This window comes from Lampetra planeri, chromosome 47 (assembly GCF_965212315.1).
Source record: "Lampetra planeri chromosome 47, kcLamPlan1.2.h2, whole genome shotgun sequence".
Taxonomy (NCBI): domain Eukaryota; kingdom Metazoa; phylum Chordata; class Hyperoartia; order Petromyzontiformes; family Petromyzontidae; genus Lampetra; species Lampetra planeri.
The window spans coordinates 966,071-977,235 of NC_136153.1; the positions used below are offsets into that span (position 1 = coordinate 966,071).

At 46.9% G+C, this 11,165-nt stretch overlaps 1 protein-coding gene across 1 annotated transcript; it reads left to right on the forward strand.

Moving 5' to 3' along the window:
• The first annotated feature begins 407 nt into the window (after positions 1-407).
• On the forward strand, positions 408-6,208 carry LOC144733436 (uncharacterized). Its single transcript, XM_078615345.1, is given in 3 exon segments — positions 408-5,664; positions 5,666-6,099; positions 6,102-6,208. Coding segments are annotated over 3 exon segments (1,314 nt in total). The 5' UTR covers positions 408-4,891.
• The last annotated feature ends 4,957 nt before the right edge of the window (positions 6,209-11,165 follow it).

An 11,165-nucleotide genomic window follows, 5' to 3' on the forward strand; every position in this document is an offset into this window, starting at 1 on the left:
TACGAATGTTGTGTTCGCTGTGTGTTGTGGGTGTGCTGGGGGGTTTCCTGGAAAAATGTATATACGTTGGTTGTACGGATTTCGTATTTATTCGGGGGTGGGGTGCGTCGGGTTATTTTCCCTTCCTGTTGTTCTTCTCGTTGCGTTATTGTTGTAAAAATGAGGCACACGCTGGGGGATCGAGGGGTGAATAAACTTTTATTGTCAAGGTTGCAGCCGGGACGGCTGCGAGCTGTACAGGGGGTGGGTGATGTAGGGGTGTTACGGAGGAGCTGTATGTATGGGATCACACGGGAAACTAGCACAGTGGGCGGGGCTTCGTGAGCACACGGGAGGGTGCTCGCAACGACGTCCGCACAGGGCAGCCGGGGGGGGGGGGGGGAGCTGACCCCACCCCTCAGCGGGGGGGTTCGGGATATAAGGGGATGAGCCGGAGAGCTCAGGGCAGAATGTTTAAGTAAACTCTTGAAGACCGAAGACTGCCTAGCTAGAGCCCTGGACTCCCCTGGGACGCCGCCCTTGTCAGGGCCGCGCAGGACCGAGCCAGCGGCGTGGTCCCGTGAACCAGAGCCAGGACTCTGGGACTCCGGGTACCGTAGCCCGACTGACCAGTGTCGGGCCAGACAGCCTCCCCTAGCCCAGTAATTGGAGGATTAGGAGGCAGGCTAGGGGTAGCTAGCCGTGTGTTCCCAGCTATCCGGGTGAGGGGGCCGATACCCCCTCCAGTACTGTATGTCCCCAGTGACTGTTGTGAAATAAATACGTGTGCCTCTACTCCGTGTGCACGCGTCCTCAACGGTACTACACATGCCAACAAAAAACATTGTTGCAAATGAAATAATACTTCCGAAAAATACACACAGCATAGAATATAGCAGCGCTACTGCTGGTTGGTTGTTCCTGAACACCAGCAGGCTTGTTTGCTAACTGACATACGCATGAAAGCAAGACGCGCGATAACTTGATTGTGAGGATTGTTACCTTTACATATTTATTATTATTACTGTCACCTTGAGACTGTCTTCCTATAAACCCAACACACTGTTGCACTAAAATGATATAATAGAAAGTCATCGCCTAACGTATTATTGTATACGGGTGTTCTGCCTCATGGCAGATATGGGGGTGTTGATAAGACAGGAACTTCATGATATGGTGTTGAGTTTGGTCACGTGACCAGGAAGTTACGATTTAAGATTTTCTAAGCCATGAGGCAGGGTGTCAGTCATTACACAGAGTACAAAATGGAGGCACAAATAGCGTCTCAGTGAAGTCGGGTGCATCTGTTCATTGTGGGACTTTAAGAAACATTGTCTGTAAGTTCGTTTAAGTTTTTTTTTTTATAGTACTGGGAATGCTGTTATAATGTTAGGATTGACGTTGCAATGCTGTAAATGCCTTTATAATGCTGTTAAATTGTTATGATACATATAAGACCTGGTTAACAACGAAGCATGCCACTTGCATTATTGTGAAAGTTATTTGTAGTTGGATAAGGCGAGCCATACTTGTGCCCATGTAACTTTAATGCGCTCTTGAGAGCAAAGATGAAGAAGTATCGTATCCACAGTTCAGTGTTATGTGCAGCGCTGTACATTTAGGCTGCAGTATGGTGATTACACAAAGTGACCTTATTTAACACAGTAGCGTATTCTCTTGTTGTATAGCTATTCAGTGCTAATGTAGGTGCCTGGTCCATCCAGGACCTATTGTTATCTAAGCCAATGTTATGATGCTGCAGTGTTCATTTATTGCATTGATATTGCAAGTATTAACAAATGCTGTATTTTGTGCTGTGTTTTCCCATCAGTTTTACCTCATTCTATTCATTAATTATGTTGGAGTCGGATGTTCACCCTGGTTCTGAAGGTATATTGAATCCGAGGTTAACTACTCAGATAGTGGTGCAACGTAGCGCACAGCGATGCCGAGACAGTAAACATACATTATTCTTGGAGCTCTAAACCAGCCAGCTCCTTAGGCTTGGAGCTCTCAAGCAGTCAGCTCTACAGTAAGTGTACATTAATCCTGTGCTGCAAGCACAGTAAAAAGACACTTTTCTTGGATCGCTCAACCAGCCAGCTCATCAGGCTTAGAGCTCTCAAGCAGCCAGCTCTACAGCAAGCTTACATTAAACCTGTGCAGCAAGTAAAGTAAAACTGCATTCTTCTTGGAACTGTCAACCAGCCAGCTCATCAGGCTTGGAGCTCTCAAGCAGCCAGCTCTGCAGCGAATCTACATTCAACTTGTGTTCCAAGCATTGCAGCATGGAAAGCCACAGTTCAGTAGGGAGAGATGCTGAAGCAAGTGATTTAAGCAATACAGGACCTCCCATCCTGCCTCAAGAGGACCAAGGGAGTTCAAGGCCCCAAAGAAAGGTCAGGTTGACACAACGGGGATTGGAAAGCTATGATACTGATAAGCAAGACTTTGATGCCATGATACAAAGGGCATCTGACCGGGTTGAAGCAGATATATCTGAAGCTCAAAACGCCTCAGACACAGTGGCCTCAATTCAGCGGGCCAAACATCGAGTGAAGGTGAGCAGTTCAAGCTACAAGCTGCTGGCAAATAAATACATCTCCCTCCTGAAGAAGGTGAAGGGAGACGAGGGCATAGAGGGAGTGCACATTCAAGAGCACTTCCTAGAACTGCACAATGATAATGTGAAGGCAATGATACAAGACGCAATGGACCATGTTGAGGTCTTAATAGAAACACGATCTCAGCACTCTGTCTCATCCAAGTCCACCACAAGATCTAAAGTCTCAACACACTCACAGATATCATCTACCAATATGGCAGCAGCTCAGGCACATGCAGCAGCAGAAGCAGCAAACGCCCTTATCTCCTACATGGCTGAAGAGGAAGCCATGCTAATTGAAAAGGCCCGCATACAAGAAGAAGGAAGCATCGCAATTGCTGCCGCATGGAAGAAAGCAGAGCAAAACGAAGCAAGCTTGCAATTACTGCTGCACGGAAGAAAGCAGAGCTGGAAGAGCAAGAGAGTATATTAGTGGCTACTGCCACACGGAAGAAAATTGAGCTGGATGCTAAGTTAAGTACCCTATAGCTCAACAAAAATAAGCAGCTGCTGCAAAGGCCCAGGTAGATGTGCTCGAAGCAGCAACCAATCTGGATAAGGAAGGGAATTGGAGTGAGTTTGGCACTCAGATGCCTGTTAAGGACCGTGATCAACTTACCAGAAAAAACACATTTTGGACTGGTCATAACAATACACCAATGCTCCTCCACCAACCGATACTTAGCAAAAGGTGGATGTCGAGGCATCACCGCCTCCATGCCGAGTGAACATGAATGCTGTCTACAGGAATGGTGGAAATGCATACCCTGTCCTGGCAGTTAATCACAGACTCAGCGTCGCACACTTGGAGTCAGACAAGGATGCATCAAGTCAGAACCACATTCCAGACAGTCACATAAAGGGATCAGACCAATGTGATCGAAACCTTTTGGGCCGACAATTCAACGCCATCGTGAATGATGGCTTGCAAGGCAATACAGCCAATAATGACACTTTACAAGTGCCAGTACGGACACACCCTGGATCAGTAGGCATACGGGACTTTGCATGATACCTGGCTCACCGTGAACTAATCAACACAGGACTCGTAAAGTTTGATGACCACTCTGATAACTATCGAGCCTGGAGATCTACCTTCAGGAATGCAATCAGAAATGTAGACATATCTGCAAGTGAAGAACTCGACCTGTTGGTGAAATGGTTAGGAAAAGAATGCAGAGTATGCAAAGAGGATCCGGTGAGCAAACATGGACGACCCTGCCTCAAGCCTGCATGCGGTGTGGGAGAGGCTCGAGGAGTGCTAATGGTAGCCCAGAAACCATTGAGAAGGCTCTCTTCAAAAAGTATCAGAACTTTCCAAAAATCTCTTGTCGAGACAATAAAAGGTTACGAGAGCTTGGAGATCTTTGAATCAGCCCAGGCTGACCCCTACTTACCAGGTCTCATGCTCTTTGTTTTTTTTCGGTAAAGTCACGTAGGTAAAAAATAAAATAAATGAAAACAACAAAATTAAATCACGACGTTTCGGGCGCAACACAAGCATCCTTCTTCAAATCTAGAATGACTAGGTCTCATTTTCCTGAATACCTACCATGGAGTGAACACCATTGTAGAGAAATTGCCATTCGACATGCAGGATAAATGGAGAACAAAGGGGTCAAGATACAAGTCAGAGCATCAGGTTGCATTCCCCCCATTCTCGTTTTTCGCAAGGTTTATCTGCAACCTGGCTAGGACCAGAAATGACCCGAGTTTCATGTTTGGCACCACGGGGATCTCCAGTCCAGATCTCACAAAAAGAGCAACGGCGAAACGAGGAACAGTAGAGTGCCAATCTCTGTACACAAGTCTGAGGTCTCTCCTACGATATTCACAAACTCCGTGCAGGCAACCACCACAAAGAAAAAGATAGAGGATGCAGAAAAGCAATGCCCATTGCATGATAAACTTCACTCCCTCCAGAAATGCCGTGAGTTCAGGAGGAAGCCATTGGAAGAGCGGAAGAACATGCTGAAATAATTTGGAGTGTGCTTCAAATGCTGTGTTTCTACAAACCACCTTGCAAGGAATTGCAAGGCAGATATCACATGCGAGGCATGTGGCAGCGACAAACACGCAACTGCTCTGCACACATTTTACTCCAAACCCAGTAGCACTAAGGCTTCCTATCCCGAAGCAGAGAACGACGGGGAGCAAAGTGAGACCGCCGCATCCACTTCGTTAGTCACAACAAAATGCACAGACGTCTGTGGAGAAGGCTTCAAAGGAAAATCTTGCTCAAAGATATGCCTTGTCCGAGTGTATCCCAAATGACAACCTGAAAGGGCAGTGAGGCTGTATGCCATAATGGACGATCAGAGCAACAAGTCTTTGGCAAGGTCAGAGTTCTTTGATCAGCTAAGCATATGTGGGAATTCCTTTCCATTCACGCTCAGAACATGCTCGGGATTGATGGAGACAGTGGGAAGAAGAGTGAGTGGCCTCAAGGTGGAAACCATGGATAGCACCATGAAGCTAGCCCTTCCTATGGTGATAGAGTGCACTGAGACACCAGATGCCAGTAGTGAGATTCCAATGCCCAAAGTCGCACGTCACCACCCACACCTGAAGCCCATAGCAAAGTTCATCCCGCCATTGGATCATGGGGCACAGATTTTACTTCTGCTTGGCAGGGGCATGCTGAGAGTCCACAAGGGACGCGATCAACCCAATGGACCTCACGACGCTCCCTATGCCCAGAGACTTGACCTAGGATGGGTCATCATAGTTGATGTTTGTTTCAATGGAACACACAAACCAAACCACATTAGCACATTCAGAACAAGTGTGCTCATGAATGGACGCATGTCGCTATTCAAGCCATGCTCCAACCACTTCACACTGAAAGAGAAACCCGATGAGAGAAGTCAAGGTTGTACCATGCAGACTTACGAAGAAACCACCACGCTGACCACGACTTCGCTTGTAAGTCCACCATCTTCACTGGATTTTGGTCCTTCACGTTTCTCCAAGTCAGTCCTGACTGACGGGAAGATGACAAAGATGAAGCTGCTGCTCGTTGCTCTGCTGGAGGTCGTGGCAGTGGTCGCTGCAGCTGTGACCTCTCCATTCCTCGACCCGGAAGGAATTCCATGGCAAGGCCTACGACCAGAAGGAGGAGGGCTGGAGGAGGATGATTTGTGAGAAGAACCTCAAGCAGATCGTGGTGCACAACCTGGAGCACTCTATGGGCAAGCACACCTGGCGCTTGTGCATGAACAGTTTCAGTGACATGACAAGAGAGGAGTTCCGGCATACAATGCGGGGCCTCAGGGGCTGGAACGGCACCAGCAAGGCCTCCCACGGTGCCACGTTCATGGCGCCCACCTTCAAGGCTCCCAAGTCCATCGACTGGAGGAAGCAGGACTACGTCACCGACGTCAAGGACCAGGGTGAATGCAGCTCTTGCTGGGCATTCAACACCACAGGCTCCCTCGAAGGGCAACACAAGTGCAAGATGGGAGTGCTTGTGTCGCTGAGCGAGCAAAACCTGGTGGACTGCTCTTCTGCCGAGGGAAAAACGGCTGTGGTGAAGGACTCATGGACTTGGCATTTACCTGAATCAAGAAGAACAATGGTATCGGCTCAGAGGTGTTATACCTGTACACGAGCAGTGCACATTGAAGTAATCGAGTCCATGGACTCTTCGAGCTTCATAAACACACTCCGGAGATCCTTTGTCATCAGAGGGCTGGGCAAGCAACTCTGTTCTGATTGTGAAACCAATTTCACTGGAGCATGTAAAGAGCTTAAGATCAATACGGAAAATGTTTAAGATGATTCTGTAGGGAAATTACTTAGTGACCAAGGTTGCACATGGATTTTCAATCCTGCTCACTCTTCGCATATGGGTGGAGCCTGGGAACGCATGATCGGGATTGCTCGACGCATTCTCGACTCCATGCTGTGTGATATCGGGTCCACACGGCCTCTCAAGAGGTCTTGACCACTCTCATGGCCGAGGTCTCAGCTATAATTAACTCAAGATCCCTGATACCTGTCTCAACCGCCTCGGAGTCACCATTCATCTTGACTCCTGCTACACTTCATACCCAGAAGACAGGCGTGCTCACAGCACCCCCGTGGAGGTCAGCACTGCAGACCTCTACAGACGTCAATGGAGACAAGTGTAGAGCTTCGCCAACATGTTCTGGCATTGCTGGAAAAACGAGCACTTTGCGACACTTCAAGGGCGCAGCAAGTGGCAGTCGAGCAGACCAGACATCCAAGAAGGTGACCTCGTCCTACTGAAGGACAACCAAGTCAAACGGAATGAGTGGCCAATGAGCTGCAACCTCAAGACGATTCCCAGTGCCGATGGGAACGTTCAAAAGGTTGAGGTTATGATAGCGAAGTAAGGTGTCGCAAGAACTTTCATCAGGCCTATAGCTGAGACAGTACTACTTCTCTCTCGCAAAGATATGGACAAATAAGTTTACCCGTTGAAGTTTGTTGTACATTTGTTTATGAGATAGGAAAATAAATGGTGGTATCTCCTAGATACCAGACGGGGGGTGTTCTGCCTCGCGGCAGATATGGGGGTGTTGATTACACAGGAACTTCCTGATATGGTGTGGAGTTTGGTCACGTGACCAGGAAGTTACGATTTAAGATTCTCTAAGCCAGGAGGCAGGGTGTCAGCCATTACACAGAGTACAAAATGGAGGCACAAATAGCATCTCAGTGAAGACAGGTGCATCTGTTCATTGTGGGACTTTAAGAAGCATTGTCTATGAGTTTGTTTATATTCTTACAAGCAGCAGCAGCCAAACACTCTAAACACATGACGTTGATTCTAAATGTGGATGGGAAAAAATCGGAGGACCCGGAAAAAAATCCACGCGACCACGGGGAGAGAGACACGCAAACTCCAAATAGACAGCAGCAGGCGTCAGCGTCGGGGTCGAATCCACGATTTTCCCGTATACCAGGCGTCGCACGCCCGGCCGGATCTCTCGGCAATTGCCGCGTGCCAATGTTGGGGGCAGAGGCGTAGCTAGGGGGGGGGGGCAGGGGGGAACATATGTCCCCGGGCGCCAAGGTAACGGGGCGCCAAAATGAGGTTTACAACGTTACATTATAACCTATTGCGGCGGGCGCTGCAGCCTGAAACTACTGCACAAATCTACACCTCAACCTAAAAGTTTATATATCACGCCACACACAGCCTACATGTCATGTAATTACATTTTGGTACTCGCGCCTATTAAGAACTTACATGGAAGAACGTCCCAAACAACAGACAGGCGCAGTCTTTCAGCCTTAGTCACTGGCCTGTTTTTTGGTGGCGGAAACTACGACGGCCTGAAACACGCTGGAGTGCACGATCAGAAGCTGCTAAAGCTATCTATGAAAGACTGGATGAACTAGTAGGGCTGCTAGACAAATTATCGGAGGACGTAACTATGACGCCTGAAACCAAAAGTGATGCAGAACAGTTACAGGCATGCGTATGAAATTTCTAATTCATAGTTTTATTACATTTCTGAAATGTCATTCTTGGAAAAATTGATCGTGTTCAGAAGCGCTTATAGGATCCTACTATGAATTTCAAGGAAGCAGCAACTGATCTTGAATCTTTGGAGCATGAATTTGTCAAGCTTCGTGATGATTTGAGCCAAGTTGCTGTAGAAAACGCCAAAACAAGAGGCACAGCCTGGGGGATCGATGTGGATATAATAATTAGGCGACGTCGGAAGATGCCAGGAGAACTGGCAAGAGATGCAGGACTTTCAGCAGAAGAAGAATTTGTGCGCGTTATGAAGAGCGTATTTTATCGACGACAACAGGAGATGTCAACACGGTTTTTACGACTAAAAGACCTGAACACAAAATTTGGATTTCTGCTGGACGTCAAAACTCTTCTATCCGACACAGATGTCGATGCAATTCGTCGAAATTGCACAGAATTTGGAAATTTCTATGACACCGACATCAATGGCCACGAACTTTTTATAGAAATTGGAGATTGCAAAATGCTGCTCAGTAACCGGAATTAAGTTCTACCAGAAACTCCTTTGGATCTTCTTGGTTTTATTGTGTTTCATGGAGACGACATATTTCCGAATTTGCGAATTTCACTGCAAATTGTATAACAATAGCAGTTTCAATTGCAAGCTGTGAGCGATCGTTCAGCAAATTGAAATTTATTTTGTCGTATTTGCGTGCTTCAATGGGACAAGATCGTCTCAGCGATCTTGCTCTTTTTAGCGTTGAAAGATAAACATTGGAAAAAACAGATTTTGATTACGTGATTGACCAGTTTGCGACAGTGAAATCAAGAAAAATTAATCTTTTGTAGACTATGTCAACCAGTCTACGACAGTGACTGAGTGAGCCATGTAATATAATTTCTATAAATTTGCTTCTTAAAATACAATGTTTCATTAAAATTTAAATTGTTATTCCTTATTCGATGTAATAGGAAAATGTGATTAAACGGGGGGGGGGGGGCGCCAATTTTATAGTTCGTCCCCGGGCGCAAAATATCCTAGCTACGCCTCTGGTTGGGGGGTTTGATCCCACGCAGAGCTGTCGATTCACGTTGTACCCCCCCACGCGAGGCCCGTCAATGTCCACACGCCGCACGTATCACAGTCACCCCCCTCGGTCTAGGAAATGTGGTTAATTTAATACTAGCTTTACTACCCGGCTTCGCCCGAGGCTTGAATTAACCACGCCCGGCCGCCTTTGTCTCCCCAGTGGCGATGTTCACACACCACAGCAGTTACTCGTTTGAGGCTGAGTCGATCTAGGGGAGGCCTAGGAGCGGTTAAAATAAACGTCACCGGTGGTGGCCGTGAGCTGGAATCGAACTCGGGTCACCGGGTTCGTAGCGCAGCGTGCTAACCACTACACTACAACGCGTTATGCTTCGACGTGCGCGGGTCACATGACAGATTTTACGCCACAGCTCACTTGCTGTTCAAAAAATATATGCATTATTGAGCTCCCCTCCCCAACAAAAAAACTAAAGTGTATTTTTATAATTTTTTCATGGTGTACAGTCTGGAAAGTACCCACATGGCAAATTTCAAGTTTGTTGCATGTCGGGAAGTACGCTAAACATTTTGAATATACACACATATTCACAACTTTGCCTTTTATATATATGGAGATAATACTGGGAATGCTGTTATGTTAGGATTTACGTTATAATGCTGTACATGCCTTTATAATGCTGTTAAATTGTAATGATACATATGAGGCCCAGTTAACAACAAAGCATGCCACTTGCTTTATTGTGAAAGTTATTTGTAGTTGGATAAATCGAGCAAGACTTGTGCCCATGTAACTTTAATTCGTTCTTGAGAGCAAGGATGAAGAAGTATCTGATCCACAGTTCATTGTTATGTGCAGCGCTGGATATTTAGGCTGCAGTATGGTGATTACACCAAGTGACCTTATTTAACACAGTAGCTTATTCTCTTGTTGTATAGCTATTCAGTGCTATTGTAGGTGCCTGTTGAGTTTCATGTTATCTAAAACAATGTTATAATGCTGCAGTATCCATTCATTCAGTGTATTGATATTGAAAGTATTAACAGATACTGTTTTTTGTGCTGTGTTTTCCCATCAGTTTTACCTCGTTCTATTAATTAAATACGTTGGCGTCAGATGTTCAACCTGGCTCTGAAGGTTTATTGAACGCGAGGTTAACTACTCGGATAGTGGTGCAACGTAGCGCACAGCGAGGCCGAGACAGTAAAAATACGATAGTGGTGCAATGCAGCGAACAGCGAGGCCGAGACAACGGGGTTAAACACACTATTTCAGTAAAAAGTGAGTCGGTATAAAAGAGGGGAGGGGGCACAGTCGGATCTTGCATAGCCCCCCCCCACCCCCACGTTGTAGCAGGGAGCTGTGCCCCTGCCGACTGTCTTCGCGGTTGGGCTGTTTGTAGCTCCCCCAGGTGCGTTCTCTCGGTTGAAACCGCGCGTTGTTGCTACGGTGCGATGACCAACCCTTTGCTCCGCGTGCCTGGGAGCTTCTCCAACTCAAGCGAGCTTCTAGGGCGCGGAATCGAGCCAGTTCAGAAGTTGAACGGAGAGAGTTATGGAAGAAGCTTCCAGGTACGTGGAGCGAAACGTCGGACACCCCGCCGAACAACACGAGGCAAATGACAATGATGGTGGTGGTGGTGATGATGGTGATTGACTGAATCGACACTTAACGCGGAATTGGAGCTCGCAACTTTCAGCCTATATTTTTTTAAAACAGGTTTGATAAGATCGGAGAGGGAGGACTCGATGTAACACAATATCACAATAGCCCTGGAGCGGCTTGTTATTTATATATCACCATGGATTTCATGGCTCAATGGAATGTACTGTAACATGCACACACTATTTTTTTATTTTACCAGGTAAGGCCCGCTGTGCTCAATAGCTCTCTTTTCCAGAAGCGATCTGGCCACACAAATGAAAGCTCAACGAAGTGGCTCATCATCACGTGGATATTTATAGCAGCCAAATACTCTCAATGCGTGATGTCGACTCTAGATGTGGAGGGGAAAAACCGGAGGACCCGGAGAAAAATCCACGCGACCACGGAGAGCGAGAGAGACATGAAAACTTCTAAT